This window comes from Eutrigla gurnardus (genome assembly GCF_963514095.1).
Source record: "Eutrigla gurnardus genome assembly, chromosome: 10".
Classification (NCBI taxonomy): domain Eukaryota; kingdom Metazoa; phylum Chordata; class Actinopteri; order Perciformes; family Triglidae; genus Eutrigla; species Eutrigla gurnardus.
In genome coordinates, this window is record NC_139924.1 from 19,009,999 (window position 1) to 19,032,281 (window position 22,283).

At 41.8% G+C, this 22,283-nt stretch overlaps 3 protein-coding genes across 3 annotated transcripts; all 3 read left to right on the forward strand.

Moving 5' to 3' along the window:
- The first annotated feature begins 128 nt into the window (after nucleotides 1-128).
- dhx40 (DEAH (Asp-Glu-Ala-His) box polypeptide 40) lies at nucleotides 129-4,709 on the forward strand. Its single transcript, XM_084020329.1, has 17 exons — nucleotides 129-483; nucleotides 598-743; nucleotides 837-956; nucleotides 1,085-1,321; nucleotides 1,494-1,560; nucleotides 1,629-1,760; nucleotides 1,878-1,977; nucleotides 2,109-2,195; nucleotides 2,309-2,491; nucleotides 2,591-2,671; nucleotides 2,780-2,937; nucleotides 3,119-3,224; nucleotides 3,398-3,506; nucleotides 3,736-3,830; nucleotides 3,950-4,019; nucleotides 4,122-4,350; nucleotides 4,504-4,709. The coding sequence occupies exons 1-17, from the start codon at nucleotides 321-323 to the stop codon at nucleotides 4,623-4,625; spliced, it is 2,205 nt and encodes a 734-aa protein (XP_083876455.1). The 5' UTR covers nucleotides 129-320; the 3' UTR covers nucleotides 4,626-4,709.
- A 309-nt stretch (nucleotides 4,710-5,018) lies between these two features.
- Nucleotides 5,019-14,384, forward strand: LOC311020348 (RAC-beta serine/threonine-protein kinase). Its single transcript, XM_084020338.1, has 14 exons — nucleotides 5,019-5,416; nucleotides 7,120-7,291; nucleotides 7,537-7,668; nucleotides 7,790-7,901; nucleotides 8,955-9,108; nucleotides 10,651-10,782; nucleotides 10,882-10,947; nucleotides 11,046-11,114; nucleotides 11,822-11,944; nucleotides 12,053-12,181; nucleotides 12,774-12,988; nucleotides 13,815-13,902; nucleotides 13,988-14,090; nucleotides 14,219-14,384. The coding sequence occupies exons 2-14, from the start codon at nucleotides 7,246-7,248 to the stop codon at nucleotides 14,296-14,298; spliced, it is 1,449 nt and encodes a 482-aa protein (XP_083876464.1). The 5' UTR covers nucleotides 5,019-5,416; nucleotides 7,120-7,245; the 3' UTR covers nucleotides 14,299-14,384.
- Nucleotides 14,385-18,223: 3,839 nt separating this feature from the next.
- Nucleotides 18,224-21,836, forward strand: ccnp (cyclin P). Its single transcript, XM_084019347.1, has 9 exons — nucleotides 18,224-18,455; nucleotides 18,906-19,031; nucleotides 19,344-19,419; nucleotides 19,597-19,766; nucleotides 19,939-20,037; nucleotides 20,388-20,543; nucleotides 20,758-20,916; nucleotides 21,020-21,198; nucleotides 21,324-21,836. The coding sequence occupies exons 1-9, from the start codon at nucleotides 18,402-18,404 to the stop codon at nucleotides 21,490-21,492; spliced, it is 1,188 nt and encodes a 395-aa protein (XP_083875473.1). The 5' UTR covers nucleotides 18,224-18,401; the 3' UTR covers nucleotides 21,493-21,836.
- The last annotated feature ends 447 nt before the right edge of the window (nucleotides 21,837-22,283 follow it).

A 22,283-nucleotide genomic window follows, 5' to 3' on the forward strand; every position in this document is an offset into this window, starting at 1 on the left:
TACATTTCGGTGTAAATAAAGTTTAATACAAAAAATTTTAAATCTCTACGCATGCTTTTATTGTGGTGGAGGAGTTTCGGTCATGTGCCTGTAGCTCGACCAATAGGAACACCGAATGAGTTAGTTTGCGGAAGTAATTGAGCGAGTGTGTCGTGTTTGAAATCGCAGACAAAACTGTTGAAGTCACTATTTTTAAAGGTAAATGCCGTCGTCTGTGGGTACAAACACCAACCTATCGCGTTCCGCATGATTAACGTCCGCATTTCGTTCGTCTGCTCACCTCCTCACACTATCACCTGCTGCTGAACTCGTTGTCCGCTATGTCCAAATCAACGAGACGAGAAGATGAGTCAAAACATCTGCCAATCTATAAGCACAAAGCCAAACTGACTCGGGCTGTCGAAGAGAGCACTTTTCTGGTTGTGACCGGTGAGACTGGCAGCGGGAAAACCACACAACTTCCTAAATACCTCTATCAAGCAAGTAAGCTGTGAATTTCGTTGTCCTGTCCCTTTTTAATATTAAGTTATACTGCTAAACACAAACTACATAAAGCAAGACTACGTTGGGATTATTTTCTATCCTATTATTGTTTAGGTTTTTGTAAAGATGGCAAAATTGGCATCACACAGCCCCGCCGGGTGGCCGCCATCACGGTGGCCCAGCGGGTAGCCCAGGAGATGCAGTGCACTCTGGGTAGAGAAGTTGGCTACCAAGTACGATTTGATGACTGCACATCACAGGTGAGTGGTAAAGATGCCTTTGTACATGTATAGAAATGTTTTTTTTTATAGTGAATATTCGCTAACCTGAAGATATGCCTGTGTGTGAGCCAGAGCACAGCGGTGAAGTACATGACAGACGGCTGTTTGCTCAGAGAGGTCCTGGCAGATCCTCTGCTTTCTCAGTACAGTGTTGTGATTTTGGATGAAGTCCACGAACGCAGCCTCAACACAGTAAGTCAATAGCCAGTATCATAAACATTTATCATTTCTGCACATTACAGCTGGTCATCATACAAAACGTGCTTCTCCCTGTCAGTCTTCCGAGGCTCCTATTGATTACGTGTTTGTATCTGGTGCAGGATATTCTCTTGGGTCTATTGAAGAAAATGTTCTTCAACCCTGCTGAGGCCACCAAAGGCCGAGCCTCCCCTTTGAAGGTGATTGTGATGTCCGCCACCTTGGAAGCTGACAAACTTTCAGCCTTTCTCGGGGACTGCCCCGTCTTTGCCATTCCTGGGAGGACCTTTCCTGTCACCAGCACATTTGGTTTTGCTGTAGGACCTAAAGACATAGAAAGCACTGGCTATGTAAAAGAGGTACTGAGATTCACCTTTGGTGTTTTTTCTTTACTTTTAAGATTGCCGAAGGAAAATAACATTTCTTTTAACTTGGTTCCACAACTTTACTGTCATTACTCAAGTTGATCTTATTATAGCTGGATATGTTTTGTTGGTATTTATTTTATTTTTTTTAAATGTTGCTTTGCAGGTGGTCAAAGTGGCCCTTGATGTGCACACCGGTGAAATGGCTGGGGATATTCTCGTGTTTTTGACAGGTAACTCACAATTATCAAGCTCTAAGATCAAACTCTGAACTCTCACAATAACCCTCCGTGTTTAACAGGACAGTCAGAGATTGAGCGTGCGTGCGACTTGTTGTATGAAAAAGCTGAGTCCGTTGACTACCGCTATGATGTGGAGGACCAAACGGTGGAGGGCCTTCTTATTTTGCCCCTTTATGGATCCATGCCAACTGGTAAATGCATACAACAGTTGTCACATTTTATTCATCGATAAACAAACGGATTCAAATTGTAGATTTTTTCCAGTTTAAGTCAATATCTTTCTTTTTTTGCATTTTTGCTCGTCATAGATCAACAGAGGCAGATCTTTCAGCCCCCACCTTCAGGAATAAGGAAGTGTGTTGTGGCCACTAATATCGCAGCAACATCTCTGACCATCAATGGCATAAAGTGAGTGAGGCCTATGGTTATTCACTGTCCACTAGGCTGCATTTATGAGATATAAAACAAAGTGTGTGTCATTAACATCACTTAAATGTTTCACGCAAAGCATTTCCTCATCCAATTGTTTTTCCATAAAGGTACATCATAGACAGTGGGTTTGTGAAGCAACTCAACCACAACTCAAGGGTAGGCATGGATGCATTGGAAGTGGTGCCTATTTCAAAGTGAGTTTCCAAAGTAGAGTTTTGTTAAAGTACTTCCCCTGCTAACAACCATGCCATTAGTTATCTATTTATTTTTCGGACTGGATTTTTCTGTGGGGATTTTCTGTGATTAGGAGTGAGGCTCAGCAGAGAGCAGGCCGAGCTGGAAGAACCTCCGCCGGGAAATGCTTTCGAATCTACACCAATGAATTCTGGGAGAAGTGCATGCCTGAATATACTGTTCCGGAAATCCAGAGGACAAGTCTGACTTCGGTGATACTCACACTCAAGTGCCTGGGTGTCCATGACGTCATTAGGTACACTTACACCCATTTGAAGTCTGCTTGCTTTCTCATAGCTCGGCTTTGTTTTTTGCTCCCTTGACCTTCTTTAACAAAGAGTTGGCTTCTTTTAAGGTTTCCTTATCTGGACCGTCCAGAGGAAAGGTTTATTCTTGAGGCATTAAAACAACTCTACCAATTCGATGCCATCGACAGGTGAGCAGTTACATCTGTTGACCTGCAGAATTCCAAGCACAGGAGTTGCGTTTTAAGTCATTCTCTGAAATGTCATGAGCTCTGCTCTGTCTGGTATGTTGACTGTAGGGGAGGTGGAGTGACACGGCTCGGGGAGCTGATGGTGGAGTTCCCCCTGTATCCAGGCCTTACCAGGGCCTTGATTAAAGCCGCTTCACTCGGCTGTCAGGACCTGCTGCTCCCTGTGGCCGCCATGCTGTCTGTAGAGAACATTTTCATCAGGCCAGGTAAACAATTTAGCGTTCAAACAGAAAACCTTGGAACTACGACGGAGAAAAAACAGAGCTTGCAAAAAAAAAAATTTATATTTAGAATGTATTAAGGGAATTGTCTAGTAGCAAAGAAACTAAACATGTCTCTTAAATATAGAGAAATGAAGTGTTAAGACTGATCTCTTCCTGCCTGTAGGCCACCCCAAGCAGCAGAAAGAGGCAGATGACAAGCACAGGGCGCTGGCTACCAGTATGAATGACTTTGCCACTCTCCTCAGTGTGTTTCAGTCATGTAAATCCAGGTAAAGAACTTAACGGATTAATGCTGCAAGATGCATCCATATTAGTTATTTTTGTGCATGCCATTACATGTTAGTGGCATTCTATCACTTGCCATGTATTCAGGACTTTAAACTGCACGATGATATTTTATCACCACTATCAAGAGTGTGAGCCGTTCTCTTGTACCCTGCAGTGACAGACCCTCAGTGTGGTGTAAAGATAATTGGATCCACTGGAGGGCACTGAAGTCTGCCTTTAGCGTGGAGACTCAGTTGCGAGAGATCCTCCTCCGCCTCCAACAGGTACAGCAGTTTATGGAACATCATTTCCACATCACTGACTGGTGTTTCCATACTCTGTGAAATGCTTCATAATGATGTAAACATTTACAACTGTACAAATACACAATTGCAATTCTGCCTATTTATTATTAGCTGCGGTGAATCATGCTTGCTCTCCACATTAATGTTGTTTGTTTTCCAACACACTGCTGTGATCACTAATTTTTACGTGTGACCCCCCTCGTTTCAGAAGAGAGATTTCCCTGTAGACACATTTGATGGCAATAAGAGTGAGCTCTTCAGACGATGCTTGTGCACAGGATACTTCACCAACGTTGCCAGAAGGTATCGCCAAGGTTCATTTAAAATCATCCATATTTAACTCTCCTTTGGGAATCCTTTCTCATCTCTTAGTCATGTGATCTTTTCAAGATTTGTGAATAATCTTTTTCCATCTCACAAAGGTCTGTTGGAAAGGTATTTTGCACAATGGATGGCCACGGGTCCATGGTTCACATTCATCCTTCCTCATCGGTAAATGCAATTTAAAAAATATCTTGATTAACAAACTGCATTCATAGAGGACACATTATGTTTGGAACCAAAACGTTTGTGCTTCTCTCTTGCTACTCTAAGCTGTTTGACCATGAGCATGAGCTGAACTGGGTCATTTTCCACGATGTGCTGGTGACCTCACGGGTGTACATCCGGACCGCGTGTCCTATTCGATACGAGTGGGTGAAGGACTTATTGCCTAAACTACATGAGGTGGACGTCTATGAGCTGAGCAGCGTGGCAAGAGAAGAAGTGACTGATGAGGAGATGATGAAATGGGAGACCAGAGAAGCAGCCAAAAGACAACTAGGTTTTAAGAATTCCTTGGATAATATATTTTGAAATTGTGATGTTATACAGCTTGTTGGTTAATGGATTAAAATGCCCTTTGGGCACGAAGAGTGAATGAAATAATCTATAACAGCCTAATAGCTTCCTTTGTATTGTTTACTTTTTTTTTCAGAGGATTCTACCGAGGATGTCATGAAGAAGCTGGAGAAACGAAACGATGAAACCGCCGTCAGCGATGCTCGTGCTCGCTACCTGCAACGAAAGCAACAAAGACAACAAAATAAAGCCCTTTGACGGAAAGCACTTGCTTTCTGATGACCAGTTTCACACAATGTATCACAAACGAGCATTTTTTGGAAAAGATATCTAAATAAACATTTGCTAAATTTATAACATTGTATTTTTTTTTTGTATCGTTCCACTTCAAGCAAAATGATGTAGTTGGTTTCATAGGTGTTTTGACATGGTTCATAGCTTAACAAAATTGGTGCTGTATTCCTAAACACTGAGTAAATTCAACCTTTGTGTGTTTCGCTGTCCACGTCAGTACACCAGCTCTGTGCAGCTGGGGTGAGGTTAAGGTTACAGCATAGTACTTGATGTACTTTCACACCGACTGTTCAGGTGCAGTGGACCCTCTCTGGCCTCGTACGTCACTTCCTTTGTGTGCGTCTGCGGGGCTGCTGTACTGTCTGGCTGGGACGGAGGGCTTCCACGCTAAGCAGGCGACTAACCTCATTAAGATCACAAAAAAAGGCGGTTTTTAATCCGTCAGGGATTTCTGAGATTATTTGTACACGTTCTCTAACCTAACTATCCATCAAGTTCGAGCTCAGTGGACTTTATTCCGTCGCTGGCTTGCGCACGCTTCGGTGAACCACTGCAGCAGCAACAGACCGAGCACGCCGCCGCTGTTGTTGTGAGAGAAGAAAACAAGCTCAGTCCGCTAAGCTGTGTGATCATTGACAGAGTTCAATACACACAAGCTTCGAGTGATAACCGGTGGGTGCAGCGTTGTGCCAGTGTATCTCCGAGCCTCTTCAGCAACCGACCGGTTGGGAATATCTTTTGCTGCCGAAGCCGAGGTAAGAAACGCCGGGGTAACGAGGAGAACGGGCGCAAACGGCTAACTGACATGCTAACTAGCTGTTAGCTCGAGAGCTGTTAGGCTAGCTGCCTTGTTTGGTCGTAATGCGCTCATGGTCAGTGTCCTCGCTGCTGTCTGTCTGTCGTGCCACTTGGCCAAATTGCCCATCAGGCGTCGTCGAGGTGTCTTAGCAACTTGTGTACAGAAAAGCTAACGAACCCGCCTTTCACTCGGACGGTAACGTTAACGTTTGTTGACTTTGCATCGGTTAGCAAGGTAACGTTACCAACGTTACACTTGAAAGGAGGGAGGACGTGTTAACCTCACGTTAATGTTTACGCCAGGCAGCTGACAGTTGTGCTGTGTACCGTTACAATGTGTTGGGCTTCGGTTAACTGCGATGATATAAGGTTAATTGTGTAGCTGTGTTATATAAAGTACGGGCTCTTAACTAGTTTCTCAAGTTGCGCTAGGTTACGTGTAAACACAGTACCTTAACGGTCGGCTGGATGTTATTATCGATGTCTTGTTTGTAGGACCATTAAACTTTTCGCTGGTGTGAGTTACAGTGAACGATAGAAAGCTGTAGTGCTTCATATTATCTCACAGAGCACAGTCAGTATTACCACAGCCCTGTAAAGGATGCACTTCTGATGGCCATAACAACGTCTGAACTCGTGGGAAGCCTTATCTATGTTTTTTTTTATTTGTATTTTTTATCTTTGTAAACAAAGCAGTTCAAACAGTCTTTGTGTTCTGGTTGACTGTATGCACTGTAATATTCAACCTCATCACTTTCACTGGAATACCGTGAAATTCTGGTAAACCTATTATCTAACATAAGCTGTTGATTCAGGGCTGACCCTGGATCACCAAGGCCCCCCCACAAACATTCAGCAAGAGCTTTGGGAGGGCTATTACATTTGACAATACAGGGCTTTGCAGCCATTTTGATAATGTTTGATGAGTGGCATATTCAATGTTGGCATCACTAGAGTAACAATAACCACCATATTTGGATATATATCGTGACTCTGAGAAGCTGGTGTCTTTTAGGGAGAGTTGCATGGGGTGAAGGGATGTTAATATCTAGCCTGTGTTTATGATGGTTATCATGCCACTTTGGATGTCATAAGTGTCAGATTATCAGATATGAGGTGGTGAGCAGATGTATGGATTTCAGCAATTGCTGTTGTTGTGTTTCAAGGCAACACAGAAGGTGAGAAATGTTTTCAAGAGCAAAACACGGGAACGTTTCCTTTGTTTTGAGAAATAGGTTTCACTTTATAATCTCCACATTCCTGGCTGTACTTTTACATATTTTAAGCCCCGTTTCACATATATTTGTAGATGTAAATAAAATATTATCCAGGGCTTTATTTTTTATTCAAAGTGAGTAAATTAATTGTAAATAGTCTGGAGCCTCAGAGCTGTGTTGTTTTGTTTACATGGGCACAAGTGAACAGAGGTTTTGAATATTTAACAATGAGTAACTGTGCACTCGTAATAAGCATTCACTTGGAATTCTGTTATTCTTATCTGTCTGATATGGCTGGTTTAAAGCCCTTCTCATGTGAATGAACATTGATAGACTGTGAGTTTTACATGTTAAAGCTACACCAGGCTGTATTTTATGGACAATTTTGCACTAATTGTGTATCCTGTTTTAACATTATATTTTTTTCTGTTCTTTTCCACCAGGTATTACATGATACATTTTTTAAAACGTGAGCCACTGTCAGGCACTTGACCAACAGAAACAGTTTGCACAATTTCCACCAGCTTCTCTGCAGCCCCCTCCCAACCCAGACAGTCTTCTGCCCCAGCATGAATGAAGTCAGTGTTGTGAGAGAGGGATGGCTCCACAAGAGAGGTAAGGGGGCCCCTTGTGTTCACCATCGTCGGAGTCTACATTAAAGTGCATGTTTAAATCTATATTTTGAGTTTACTAGTTTGTAAAGTATCTGTCATATTAGTTTTCACATTAGTGGAGAACAGGTGTGCTCAGCTAAGTTCAGTAATTATACTGTTACATGGAGTAGCCATATATTCAAGTCCAATACAAGTAGTACAACATGAAAATGAAGTTGTATCAAAAATCACCTGTCTGTTTTCTAGGTGAATACATTAAAACGTGGCGTCCTCGCTACTTCATCTTGAAGAGTGATGGCTCCTTTATCGGCTACAAAGAGAAGCCTGAGGTGTCCAGTGATCATAGCCTCCCACCACTCAACAACTTCTCTGTCGCAGGTCAGTTTTCCCTTCCGGCTGTTCTATAGTAGGTGCCAGATTAAACTTTGAGTGGTGTTTTTATGTATTGTTGTTGGTGCCTTCAGTTTTCCGTATCGGCTGATGTTTTTCTCTCTTGTAGAATGCCAACTCATGAAGACAGAGCGTCCAAGGCCCAACACATTTGTCATTCGTTGCCTGCAGTGGACCACAGTTATTGAGCGCACCTTCCATGTAGACAGCAATGAGGAGAGGTAAAGACATTTATTCCAAGGGTTTTCTTTTAAGTCATATTATCTGTCTCTGTGGTAGAAGAAGACCCCTGTAGTGGGCTTTAGGCCAGTATATCTCACAAACGGACATCATCAAACAAAGACTAAATATCTTCTTCCTCCACAAGCTAGAGAACTTTGTTCTGTTGTCTCCTGCTCCCCATTATCAATTAAACTACAATTTTTGAAAATAGCCGAACAGAATAAGTTTAAAGAAAACCATGATTTGCTTGAGCAAAGCGGAAGAAAATGGATGGATGGCTGGATGATTTGCTTGATCCCAGCTTATGAAATCTACGTGTTTATTAAGGCAAACTGTTCTTTTTGCGTCACATTTACACTGAAGAGTTATGTGTGACGTTATCCGTGGTTGGGCACAGCATACTGGTTAAAAATAACAATAACATAATAATTCAGATGTATCGTACTTTGGAACAGATTTGTGGGCATAAAAAACCCTGGCTTCGTGTGAATTGAAGACCAACATAAACTAAAAGGAAAGAAATGCATTTTCAGATTTAGCCAGTTTAAAAGGCATGTGGTCTACTATCCTGTCTGTCAGAATGGATATGACAGAAGTATTGACAGTCATGGAGCAATGTCGGGGGCCTTAAATGGGCCATTGTTCACTACAGCCAGTGATATCCATTTTAGTTTGAAAGAGTAGCAAAGACCATCATGCTTGAAACAGAATTCAGTGCCAGATAAGCCCTGGTTATTCACCCCTAACCCAAGCAATCGTCATAGTTTATATCAGCGCTGCCAAGTACCAAATCCCAGCAGCCCTTCAGATTATCCTCTACCATCTAAATTTAGTTTGCTAGACTACTGTTTTTCCTTTAAGATATGTTTTGGTGCCACATCTAAACCTTATGTCTGTATATAAAGAGTTTAGAAACAAACGTAACTGCTTACTGCAGTTCACCCTAAAGCAAACTCCTGCCAATTCAACTGTTTATGGAATAAATTCAGAGTAATGTAGACATGGGGTTGGCTAGATTTGATAAAGGTAATGTGTGTTTTCTTCTGGGTCAGGGAGGAATGGATGCGATCGATCCAGGCAGTGGCAAATAGCCTGAAGAGTCAGCAGCAGGATGAGGAGCCCATGGAGATTAAATTTGGCTCACCAAGTGACATCAGCGGCACAGAGGAGATGGAGATTGCTGTGTCCAAATCCCGCACAAAAGTGGTGAGTATTTGCACAAGCAGCTGCTGGCAGCAGAGTGTTTGCTGTGTTTTTCCAGCTAAGCTCATCTTTATTGAGCAAGTTGTTTAAACTTTAAGCCTCTTTCTCAAAGCTTTTTTTTTTTCTTTTTTTTTTTGGTGAAGCAACCTTTAAATGAGTGGAGGGCAACATTTGTTTATATATTTTGTCTAACGCTGATTTACTTCAGTGGTTTTCAGTGGTTACTTTTTACAGACTTGGTTTGTCTATTGCCTTCTGACTTTCTGACGTCATACAGCGTTAAAAGTATGGAGAGATCCATTATGTATAACAGTTATACATACTGCATCACTACATGCTTTTGCATTTACCAAAGAAGTAGAGGTTTGTGGTTCTTTTTTGGAATTATCTTTATTTTAAGGATTTCCTGCTTAACATTACATGTGACATTTTTCAAATTGTGATCAGTAGTATCAGATCAGTATTTTTTTTTCTTTTTTTAAGATTGTTTGGGCATTTTATGCCTTTATTTGACGGTGATAGCTGAGAGAGACAGGAAATGAGGGGGGAAAGAAAGTAGGGGGGAGGGGTAAAATGCAGTAAATGGTCTGGCCTGTTGGGAAATTAAACAGGGGCCCAATCCTAATGTCCCCCCTCACGGACTCACGGACTTTGATGCGCGTTCCCGTTCAGTGCCTGAGGGCTTAGGCCTGTCCCACTGTCAAATCGTCAGGGCTCGCTTGCATACTTTTTGAGCCCTTTATGCCCACTTTCTGTAAGTCAGCATCGATGCTGACTTTGCCTGAGGGAATTATTATGTGTGTAATATTACATTTACACAGAAACATTAACATTAAAGATTTAATTTGGAACATAAAACACTTGAAATCATAGGAATGTCATCATAGGCTACACACCTGTTTATTCATCAACCATTTATTTTAATTTATCTTATTGAAGCTGTTTTAACTAAAATAAGTTAATACATTATTTCACAATAATTATGTCTGGTCTGGAATGATAACAGCCTCGAAAACGTTCAAATTGGGTGTAAAAAAAAATAAAACAAACTTTTAGATAACATATTTTGTGTGATCAAAGTAAAGTGACATGCCTTGTGCTGTCCCATTCGTATTTACCATTTCAAGCCCTCACAGCCTCAGTTAAGTCCCCGAGGGTTCAGGGTTTAAGGCTTTGGGGGGGACATTGAGGTTGGGCCAGGGACTTTCTGCTTAGGGCATTTGCGCCCATATGGGATGTGCCCTCACCTCTTGGCTGCAAATGTCTTTTTAAGTGTTTTTCCCAGTTCCACTTCTTCCCTGCTGATTTACAAGTGTTCATTTAAAGGATTAGTTCTGTAATTCAAGGATAAATATTTGTAACTATTTCAGCATGTCATGTCTAACATACAGGAGAGTGTTAGTGAGTGTGTGTAGGTGTGTTATAATACATGATATGTAGTGCACCAACCTCGTCATCAGGTATTCTGCACGGTTTATCAAAACTCACAGATGCAACATTCCTGCGCCCGTGTCATGGCTTATCGTTGAGCGTTTTTCCCTACAGACCATGAGTGATTTTGACTATCTGAAGCTGCTGGGGAAAGGGACATTTGGTAAAGTGATCCTGGTTAAGGAGAAGGCAACGGGGATGTACTACGCCATGAAAATCCTCCGCAAAGAAGTCATCATTGCAAAAGTTAGTGTTAAACACATCACAGTAAAAAAAACAGTATTCTTGTTTAGTATGTGGTCTCACTCTCATCGTGTGTGTGTGTGTGTGTGTGTGTTCCTCTAGGATGAGGTGGCACACACAGTTACAGAAAGCAGAGTTCTTCAAAATACGCGGCATCCCTTTCTAACAGTGAGTTGATGGTGCCTATGATGTTGCTTTCCAAAATAAAGGGACCATTAAATCAGTAAAATACAGATGCTAATATTTTTTTTTTTGCTTCTCTGCAGACACTAAAATATGCATTTCAAACGCATGACCGGCTATGCTTTGTGATGGAGTATGCAAATGGAGGAGAAGTAAGTTTTCCTCTTTCGCATCTGGTCTACAAATGTATTAATATATACTGGTGTGACCGTTTGGAAGATGGCTAAATGTAGTGGTAGGGGTGTAAAAAAAAAAAGAAACCCAACACATTGTGATACTTCAGTTTAAGGGTGCTTTCCCACCTAATCCTTTGGTTTAGGTTATCCGTGTGGTTCGGTTAAAACAGAACTTTCTGCGTTTACCTGGTTGGTGAGGTTCATGTGTGGAAGCTGTCAATCAAATCATAACTAGGTCGATTTGCAGCAATAATACTAATAATGGTGTTAATCAGTTATGTCCATGAGAACTCTGATTATACAGGACAAAAAATCCCCAAACTGTCCATCAATGTCCTGTTAGTCTGACCCCGAGTTTACTCATCTGTGGGCTGACTGGGATTTGATAATGCGTCAAGTGTTGCTAAAGTAAAAACAAATCTGTCTTGGATGGAATTGTTAAGTTACAATATATCGTAGGGATTGCTTTGATTGCTGCATGTACTGGGCTGGTTATTAATCCCAAAATTCTGATTAGAAAGCAATTTTCTATATAACTGTAGACGGACAGAAACGGTCACATAAGAGAGAATAACAAACAAACGTAACCATTAATTTCAATTTTCAGGAAATCAAGTATCTCAAGTAACATGAGGAATTGCTCTGTCACTTATTCCTGTCTACTTTTTAAAAATGCTTTTCAGCTCTTCTTTCACTTATCGAGGGACAGAGTGTTCACAGAAGACAGAGCCAGATTCTATGGTGCAGAAATAGTGTCAGCACTGGAGTACCTACACTCACGCAATGTCGTTTACAGGGATTTAAAGGTAAGGCGTTAAGGCATTCCTTAATATGCTATCACTTCAGATTGTGGTAGAATCTAGATCTGACATGCAGCCATAGCTGTGAAATAATTTGAGTCTTTCCCTGCACAGCTGGAGAACCTCATGTTGGATAAGGACGGCCACATAAAGATAACAGACTTCGGGTTGTGTAAAGAGGGGATCACAGACGGTGCCACCATGAAAACCTTCTGTGGAACCCCGGAGTACCTGGCACCAGAGGTAACTGCACAATATATCGATAATGTGATCTGAGGCTAGATAGTGTCTCTCACAATATGGCATAAGTGTTGTCTTTTCTTGGTTTTAAAGGCCGTATTGCAATAAAGTGATGCAATTCTCTAAACTTTCTAGACTAGTTGTTTTCTTATTTGCTTTTCCCCACTTAGTCATTATAGCCACAATACTGCTGATTATATATTGAATATCTCATTGCGTAAATATATTTTTAGAGATATCATACTTGAAGTATCATTGCAGTGCTTTGTTTACGTCATCCTGGGGCACTATGTGAAAAAGCCGTCAGTCAGGGGTTGAACTTGGACCTTGTGTGTATGTGCTATTCACCTTAAAGGCTACTAGAGGTCCTGCCCTGCAGGAAATTTGTGGCTGCACTTGTAATTTGATGAAAAATTACTGTATGTAAAATGGACATTGGCCACAGAGTGCATTATCTTGAAGAATAAACATGTCAAAGATTTGATGCCTGCTGCCGAACAATTTCTAAATGTTTGTTTTGAAATTGGGGGGAAAAAAATAAAATTATTCTCCTGCACTATGATTTTTGCTCAACTCTTCATTCTCACCCTGTCAGGTGCTCGAAGACAATGATTATGGACGAGCGGTGGACTGGTGGGGACTGGGCGTGGTCATGTATGAGATGATGTGTGGTCGGTTGCCCTTCTATAACCAGGACCACGAGCGTCTCTTTGAACTCATCCTCATGGAGGAGATCCGCTTCCCCAAGAACCTGGCTCCTGAAGCCAAGGCCCTGCTGGCTGGCCTGCTCAAAAAGGATCCCAAACAAAGGTTTGTGGTTCGCAGATGATGTTTTTTATGCTATTCGTCACACACTTCTGTTAGCTATTGTGCTGATGATGATCAGTTAGTTCTTTTAAAATATTTTTTATTTCACACACAGCTTCATCCAAAAAAAAAAAAAAAAAAAAAAAAATCTGAAATTGGGAGTGCAACATTTTAATATTCAATTCATCCATCGTCTACCGCTTATCCTGTATTCAGGATCGCGGGCGGACTGGAGCCGATCCCAGCTCATTTTAATATTTATCAACACAATTAATTTAAGACAAAATAAAGTCTTACCATTTATGTTCGGCTTCGCTGTGAAAACATGGCACATCAGCCGAATTACTTGCTCCTGAAGATAGCTCAAGTGAACATTTTCTTCCTTGGACTTTGCACCATGTCTGTAGCACTTGATTCTTTTTCTGAATGTTACACGAATGTTATGTGGTGTCCGCGGGGGCACCACATATTCACCTATAGAATAAGTAAGCCAATTATTAAGCCTTTGTTCCTTCTTGATTAGTTTTGGTACAGGGAATTGGCCGTAAACAAGGACATAATTGATTGTTGTTTTGGTCGAGCCCAGTGTTCCCGGAAACTGTCGACGAACTGCTAATATTAGTACATTGTGCACTGCCTGGCTTACCAACACATGCACCTTTTAAGCTGTAAGGAAATGAGGAATACATTTGTCTAGAAATGATTAAATACAAGTCAGAAGAGACCGCACAATGTAAGTGCTTGTTGTACGTTTTCTAATGACAATGTTTACACAATTACCTGTAAAAAGAAAAGGTATTATGATGGTGTTTTTTTGTTTTATTTGCAGGCTTGGAGGAGGACCAGACGATGCCAAAGAAGTGATGAGCCACAAGTTCTTCACCTCCATCAACTGGCAGGATGTTCTTGAAAAAAAGGTACTGGGGGGGGAAACAAAACAAATAACATTTCAAATAAGATGCTGAGAATGACTGACTATACTGATATCTTTCTTCTCCTCAGCTGATTCCACCCTTCAAGCCCCAGGTAACGTCGGAGACGGACACTCGTTACTTCGATGATGAGTTCACAGCACAAACCATAACGATAACTCCCCCTGACAAGTGTAAGTGTATGGACAACTGCCATTTGTGCTTCAAGTTTGGATATAAGGTTTTTACGCAATATTTTTTTTTTTAAATGGTGGAAGTATTATTTATTTTTTTCTTCTCTCTCCCTTTGTGTGTACTTCAGATGACAGTTTAGACGCAGAGGACTCAGATCAGCGCACGCACTTCCCTCAGTTCTCCTACTCTGCCAGCATACGGGAATGATCACTCAGATTCTTGAGCGAGCAGGCAGGCTAACACACAATCACAATCTCTCACACACACTTGCACTGCTGGGGAACGACACAAACGACCACAAACAAAAAAACTGGCACAAGACACATTTTCATTCAGTCTTTAACGCACTTACCTACACAAACACACACACACACACACACACATCCTGGCTATTCAGACAAGACAGGATCATCGAGTATGAAATGAACACACAGGCCGTGAATGACTGACCGCAGCAGGTTTGTGTGGACAGACTGGCAGCTTTGTCTCTGTGCGTCCTCTCAGGGTTGGCTTTAGGCTTCCCTGCAGGACCTCTGCTGCACTACACTGGGGTACCACATCAAAGCCTTGACACTTTGAAAACCAGGTTATGCCAGCAAGTACACCTCTTTTACCAGCTGTACCCATGTCACACATACACAACCCATGCATAGACTGCATATATAAACACACAGACGTACTTGATAGAATTTTAAAAAAGTATAATCAAAATTAGGAAAATGGAAAAGATTTTGCAGGAAAAGACAAATTGTTACATCGATTGTTACGGTTTTAAATGTAAAGCCATATTTCTGCGTTTTTTTTTGTTTGTTATTTTTTGTGGTTTTTGTTTTCCTTTTTTTTTTTTGTTTTTTTTTTAAACAAGTGCTCTTTCTGGAACTTGCTGTTACAAATCAAGCGTGGGACTTTTCCTACCATAAGGGGGAAATGGGGGGGAAAGAGAGGGAGGGTTGCCATTTCTGTGTTTGCACTGCACGTGTGTGTATAAGCGAATGATCGAGTAGATGTGTGAATGTACATGTGTGTGTGTGCGTGCATTTGAGTGCAGGAGGACGTATGAACAACCAGTTTGATTCGCAACCATCCATTTGTGTCAGTTTTAATGCATGTTTTTAAACTCTGAACTATTGCTGGAAAATCGACGAGAGGACACTACACAACACACACTCAATGGCCTTTTTTTAAAGGGAACAAGCATGTAATTTATGATTGCTGTGACCAGCTTAGCGCTAAATTGACTCAGTCAGGAATAGAAACTGGGATCTCTTGCATGGCTAACCTTTGCTTTAAAAGCTGCATTCATTTAACTTAAAGTGATGCAGCAGTCAGGTTCTTGGAGTCCATGTCGCCGGGTCCAGACTGACCTGATCAGCTCACTGCTGGTTGGATGTGTAAGAGTGAGATTTCATTAAGGCCAGTCACTATGTGTTTAACAGCATAAGAATAGAAGAAAAGAGGAGGATAGAGACAACGGCGCTTTACCATAGACCAATGTAGACGCACACAGCCATTTACTGTCCTCGATCCAGTAATTCTCACTCCCTAGCTGAGGGTTAGGCACCAATCTTTTGTTCGTTTTCTCTTTGTAATGTCAGTTTACGTTTTTTCTTTTACTTTTTTTTTTTTTTAATGTTCCCGTATTTAAAGAATGAGAGTTCAATCGTTGGTTAAGTCTTTATAACGAGGCCAAAAAAATGACTGACTTGGTGGACGTTTCACACTTCAAATGATTCCACGTCTGGTGTTGAGGACCTTTTTGTTTGTGTTTCCTTTAATGATATGTCAAGGCACTTAAATCTGCGTAGTAGTCGGAAGTAACAGTCTGCAGGTTTACAATCTTAACTAAATGCTGCATGAGCTGGTCGACCAACCTTCAACCTGCAGACGGGGAATCAAAACAGTGTATGCTTGTTAAGTTAAAATGAAATGAATTTACTTTGAGTAATGACAGCACATGATAACACAGATACACATATTAACGCAAGCATTTTATGTTCCATATTAGTGGAAGAGATGCTGGCTGCTCTTCGAGCTTCACTAAAGGAACATCAAGATCTGTTTGTCATGATTTTGGTTGTGTTTGTTGATTTTTATCCTTTTTTGTCCATCTATTTCTCAAATTTTGGAAGACACATTGTCTTGTTTAAGTATACATTATATAAAAAATTATATATTAAACGTTTTTAAATGGCTTTCTTTTTGATTATGTTCTTCATTTCAAGGGTTTTCCATTGGATGAATGCTAAGAGCTAAGATGGTAATTATTGGTAATATGATTTTTAAATGGGCAGATGATTTTTTTTTTTTTGCATCGTCACTTACATACACTGTTCATAATTTGGATAATTCAGCACATATAAGGAAAGTATAAGGGAAGTTTATATCGGTTGGATTAATTTTGAAACTAGAGAGAAAATAGTCCCTAAGTAGTTAGAACTTGCCCAATTTTACTCCTTTGTTAAAAAAAAAAAAAAAAAAAAAACTATAAAAAAATAAATAAACTAAACTATACTATTTTCTAAGCAGATAAGACCCATCCTTTCATTTATATGACAGAATAATTAAATGTGTAGTTTTCCACCATTCTCTGCAGAGCACTTATTCTACAGCGATATGTAAAGGTTTCGCAAAAAAACCCCTCTTATCAGCATTCTCCGGGATACCCGTCATGTCGCATATTGATTCGTTTTTGTTGCGTTTGTGTGAGTGTGACAGTGAGACGTTTGAATGAAAAATGGTGAGGACACAGAAAAGCAGCAGGTTTTTTGACTCTCATCGTTGGGCAGCAGGGGCCCCAGTTCCTGCAGATGATCATGTGATCAAATGGCTTTGATTTACAGTTAACAACTTCCAGCACCTCTCCTCACTGGCTCAGGCACAGCCATCATACTCTAGCCTAGTGTCCTGCTTTGGAAACGGCAGGAACGGATACCAGAACCACTGCACTGATGGACTCCACTGTGGATTTGCCTTCATTGTTATCATGGCCATAAGGGGGTGCTGCTGAACTTTTTTGATATTGGTTGTGAAGCCATACTCTTGAACCTTGCTGCTGGCCACGCTTTAAGCAATGCTTCACAGCTGAACATGCAAGTTAATACCCCTGACCTCTCCTGTAGGCATACACAGGCACAACAAGTGCCTCCTCACTATTGTGTAAATACCAAAAAGAAAAAAAAAAAAAAAGAAAAAAAAGCTTGATGGTGAATGCAGCATTTGTAGTGGGGGAGGCCTGCAGCTTTGTAGTATTTGATTTGCAGCTTTACTATGGTTACCTTGCTTCTCTGTATATTTGAATGTGATTAACAGTCACGAATGTCACACCTGATGCTGGTGTAACAAGAATTTTTTGTTCGCTTGTTGCTGTTAGTTGAAGCTCAGAGGGCAATGAAAAAAAAACAATCTTTAAGGGGAGGACATTGTCCTGGTAGACAGTTTCAGTCCCCCTTTGCAAGACTTTACAATGTAACGGGTGATACCTGCTACAATATTGTAGCTTATAACATTTGCAACTATAATGTGCCAGTAAACATTTTTACTGAATAAAGCTGTGTGTGTGTGTGTATTTATTTTGCAATGTTTTACATACTGTACACCTGCACAGTCTGATGCAATCATATGTAAAGGTTAGTATCTTCAGTGTATCATGAGCCTTCGCTAAACCATTCAAGACACAGAGGTCATGGCCCGGATGTTGTGGCAAGAAATCAGGTTTTTAATTTTAAAAAATGTGATGAGTCAATATCCTTACAGGTTTGGTAGACAAATGTTTAGGGATATAAAAGTGAGGGGGGAAGTAATTAGTGACATTAATGTAAAAACTGGAAGGTAAATTAGACTTTGGGTGGATACTGCCTTTTTGGATGGAGTTGCTCTTGGGGAATCGATTATTAGCCCCGATGAATACACACAACGAGCCTGGAGTAAACGTTTTTAATTGGATTGCATAATATAAATTTACATTAGCATGTCCTCTTCAAACATACAAAAGAAGGTGGCTAAAACAATTATATTTATAGATCAGATAACGGGAAGTTCGTTCACACTCACCCATATAAGCCTCGACGTTTTGGTCTTTCAACGTGTCATATTATTCGGTCACATTTGATTTTTCAAACGTCGACCGGAAGTCCCGGTGCTAACCCGTCCGGTGTCCCCACCCCAATCAGCGTGGCCCGGGCCCACCTGCCTGCCTTTATTAGAGGCTATGCGAGCGGCATGGCTGCCCTCTCCGCTCCAAGCCTCCACCGACACCCTTGGATAAGTAGCTGCAGCGGCCCGGAACGGGGGAGCTGTCTCCGGCTGTGACCATGGCCAGGACCGGTTTCTGCGACTCCAAGCCCCTGCTGGACTTACACAAGAAGGTGAGCATCTGCTCAGTAACAACAACAACAAAACGTTTACACATTCAGTGCTGTTGAAGTCATCAGGTGCTTAATCCCTATATTTAAAAAAAAAAAAAACTCATTTTTATTAAGTTTATGTTCCATCTGTTTGATAGTATGTATGAGTATTCAGTTAAATAACTCATTAATTCAAACCCAACTCATTTACTGCACATTTCACAGGCTTTTCGATTCAAGTTGTGTAATCCATCACCTGCCATGATCCCAGGTGTGAAGGAGAGGCAGATTAGATGATTGGGAGTGTTAACGACCTCAAGTGGACAACTATTTGAGCACATCCGTTTTGTGGCGCTGCTGTCCAATGATAACCAATGTTCATGCACTGCAGGTTATGTTATATGTTCCCCTTTTAGATGTGGTAATAAAAAGGTGTGATCACATCAGTATGACTTTCTGTTGTAAATGCAGGCGGATGAGAGGCGAGCCCCCTTAAGGACATGGTCAAACACCTGTGGGCCTATAGATCGCTGGCAGCCTGTGGAAGTAGACGAGTCCAGAATGGTCCCTGTGAAAATGGAGCCAGAACGCAGATGGGTGCGCCCTTTTTTTTTTTTTTTGTTCTTCACCCAATGCATACCACAGTGTTTTACCATCTTTCCCCACCATATTTGTCTTAAATGACGACTGAAGTGGTGAGAAGAGGATCACGATGTGACAGATCTGCCCTTTTGTTGCAGTAGAAGTGACTGTTTGTAATCTAGCCGATCTCTAAATATGAGACGTTACATTCACAGTAAACTTATGTTGTTTGAAGCATCAGCTAAGCATATTAAGGAGTTTATTTTTTCTGTGATCTCAACAATCCCACTTCCAAGTGCATGTGTGTCTGGCACTGTCTGTTTGCAGGAAAGGAGGCTATCGATGCAAACAAGCGACTGCATCATCATGGGGTTCCACGAAGACGGTTTAACACCCTCAGCCGGTAGTGTAAATCAATACCAACAGGTTTTCAAAAAAATAGTTGTCACCCCAGAGTCTCAAATAAATGCACTTAAGGAAAAATGGTCATTTTGCCAGATGGAAACTTTGGGACTCGATGCAGAGATGGTTACTTTACCGTGTTGTGAATGAAGAGTGAAAATGGGTTACTGTGTGGCAGATGGGTGTGTGGAGGAGCCTGTGCTTCTTTACCCTCATGGGCTGCAGACTCGCCACAGCCTCCAGGCGCTGGTGCCCAGCTTGCTGCGCCTTGAAGTGGAGGCCGCACTGGAGAAACTGGACCTCATATTGGACCGAGGGTATGCCTGGGACATGTTCCTGGATATGATGGTGAGAAATTGTCAACGGAGATTACATCCCAAGTGTTTTATCTAAACATTTCTATTTTTTCCCCCCACAAAATGTGCTATATGCAGACCTCACCACTAATTATATAATTGAGGGGCAGATTGGCTGTTTCTCTTTAAATATTTAGTGCATGCCTTCTGTTTTCGCCCTGCAGAGAACTCAAACACAAAACTCTCTTCCAAACGCTGACCTGCCCCGGCATTTTACGGATGCCACTCGTTCCGTCCTGGTAGACTGGCTCATTCAAGTTCATGTAAGTAGATGGCGGGTTTCTTCTTCTTCCTCAAAACGCAGCTGGTCTAAATGTTCAGTAAATGTAACCTGTGGACCGCTGGTAAACGCAAATCATGGCTAGTCTTGGGTAAGTAAAACACTAAATTGGATGGCATGTCAGGAGTTAGAGTTGGATCATTTATCCCACTCATACCTGTACACTAAATTGTAATCTACCATACAGACTGGAAACAGATAGCCTGGCTAGATCCAAAGTATCTCTAAAACTCCATGAAATTTTAACGGATTTGTTGAATCCATACCAAATCCAACAAATAAAATGAGGTTTTATGGTTTTCAATCTTGATTGCCTGGTTTATTTCCTACCAGGAGATGATGCATTTTCAGGAAGAGACCCTCTATCTGGCCATACACCTCCTCAACCGCTCCCTGCGCCTCCTCAAGGTGACCACAGTCAACCTGCAGCTCCTCGGCATAGTTTGCCTCTTCCTTGCTGCAAAGAAGGAAGAGTGTCTCCTTCCTGAGGTAATTTTTCTCAGCACGAAGCCCAACTATGAATTTGTAGCGTGCGTGTGTGTGTGTCGTCTGATGTAGCTAAATCAATTTCTAGGTTTCATTTTATTTATTCCTGGCTAGTTATAGATTTAACGCGTTGGGATATGACTCACTTTTTTTCTCTTTAACCATGAGTGAGTAACAATCGAACCTTTTTTTTTTTTTTATAACCACCTTCTTTCAGGTGTCTGGACTGTGCTACTTGATGGACCACACCTACACTACACATCAGCTGCTCCGAATGGAGCGCAAAGTCCTCTTAGCACTCAAGTTTGATTTGTCCTACTGTCCTCCTCTGCACTTCCTCATCCTCCTGGCCTCTGTTGCTCACTGTAGTGCAAAGGTACATCTGCATTGTTTGTTCTTTTGTCCAGCTTCCCCATTTCTGTCACTGTGGTCACTTCACACCGATATGTAGGGATCTGAAGTGTCATCTGTGCCACCAGGTGGTGTGGATGGCCCGTTATCTGCTGGAGCTGTCTCTCCTGGAGGGCCAGTGTGTAGCGTTTTTGCCTGTGCAGCTGGCAGGAGCAGCACTCTGCATGTCTCGGCAAGTTCTGCAGGAGCCCGCAACACCAGAAGGAGAGGCTGCATGGTGCCTGGCCTCCAGCGTCCATCTTGGCAGGTGTGTCTTGATGTGGTCTTCCTCATCCGAAGGGCCCTTCTTGAGAGCTCCTCCCCTGGCATCACCAGCCAGTTACTCGGTTTACATCGGTTGTTGTTTTAATCTGTTTGCTTCTCGTTTTTCAGTGAGACAGCCCTGCTGAAGATCATGCAAATTATGGCTGGTGCCGCAGCCAAGGCCCACACCCGAGAGACCCGCGCTACTTTTATTAAATTCTCCTCCCCAGAGACTATGCAGGTCAGCAGGCACCCAGGTCTAAACAATGCTGCTGGTCTTCTGGACTTATGCACTTGACATTCGCGAAACCCCAGAAATTCACTATTACGCCGAAGCTCCAAGTTCGAGATGCCAGACCAGCATCACGTGAGGACTGGACTTGTGTGCGATCCATGCCTCTGACCGAGGCTGAACACACTTTGCTGTGGAACCTGTGGGGATTTGCCATGGACATGGGTGAGGAAGAAGTATGAACGGTTTTGATGCCAAAACCATTGTTTGACAAAGGAGTGCGTGCGCTTTGCATGCATGTCCTAAAGTCAACCCAGTGGCGCACCCGTTTTATGATCTTATTTTGCAGCCAATTTATAAAATATATGAAATGTATTGATTTGTCCTGATCTTGTCATTTGTGAAGAGGATGTGGGCTGTCTACAAAGTTATTTTAAATGTCAAAATAAAGAGTCCGCTGCAAAACTTTGAATTTCAGCTGTTTTATTTTGCACAAGCCTATTTAATTCTGTTGACATGACAGCAGAGCCCCCTTCTGGCTGCGTTGTTGGCTCTTCCTGCTCACATGTTCTAGCACCCGGACATAGCCGAGTGGCTCAAAGGAGTCACTGGAGAATGTTGGACAGCTGATACAGCATTACTATATATCAATAGAAACGACTGCACAATTTGTCCACCACCAATTCTGTGTTAGGTGAGCTCTCAATCATCTGCAGTTATGTGCATGCAGGTTCATTCCAGCAAGCAGCAATGTTTGCTGGCACAGGCTGTGTGCAAATCTTTACCGTCAGCTGCTGTTTTGAAATAAACCCAGCTACATTACTGGAGGCCACAGCTCAAGTCACTGATTTTTGCTG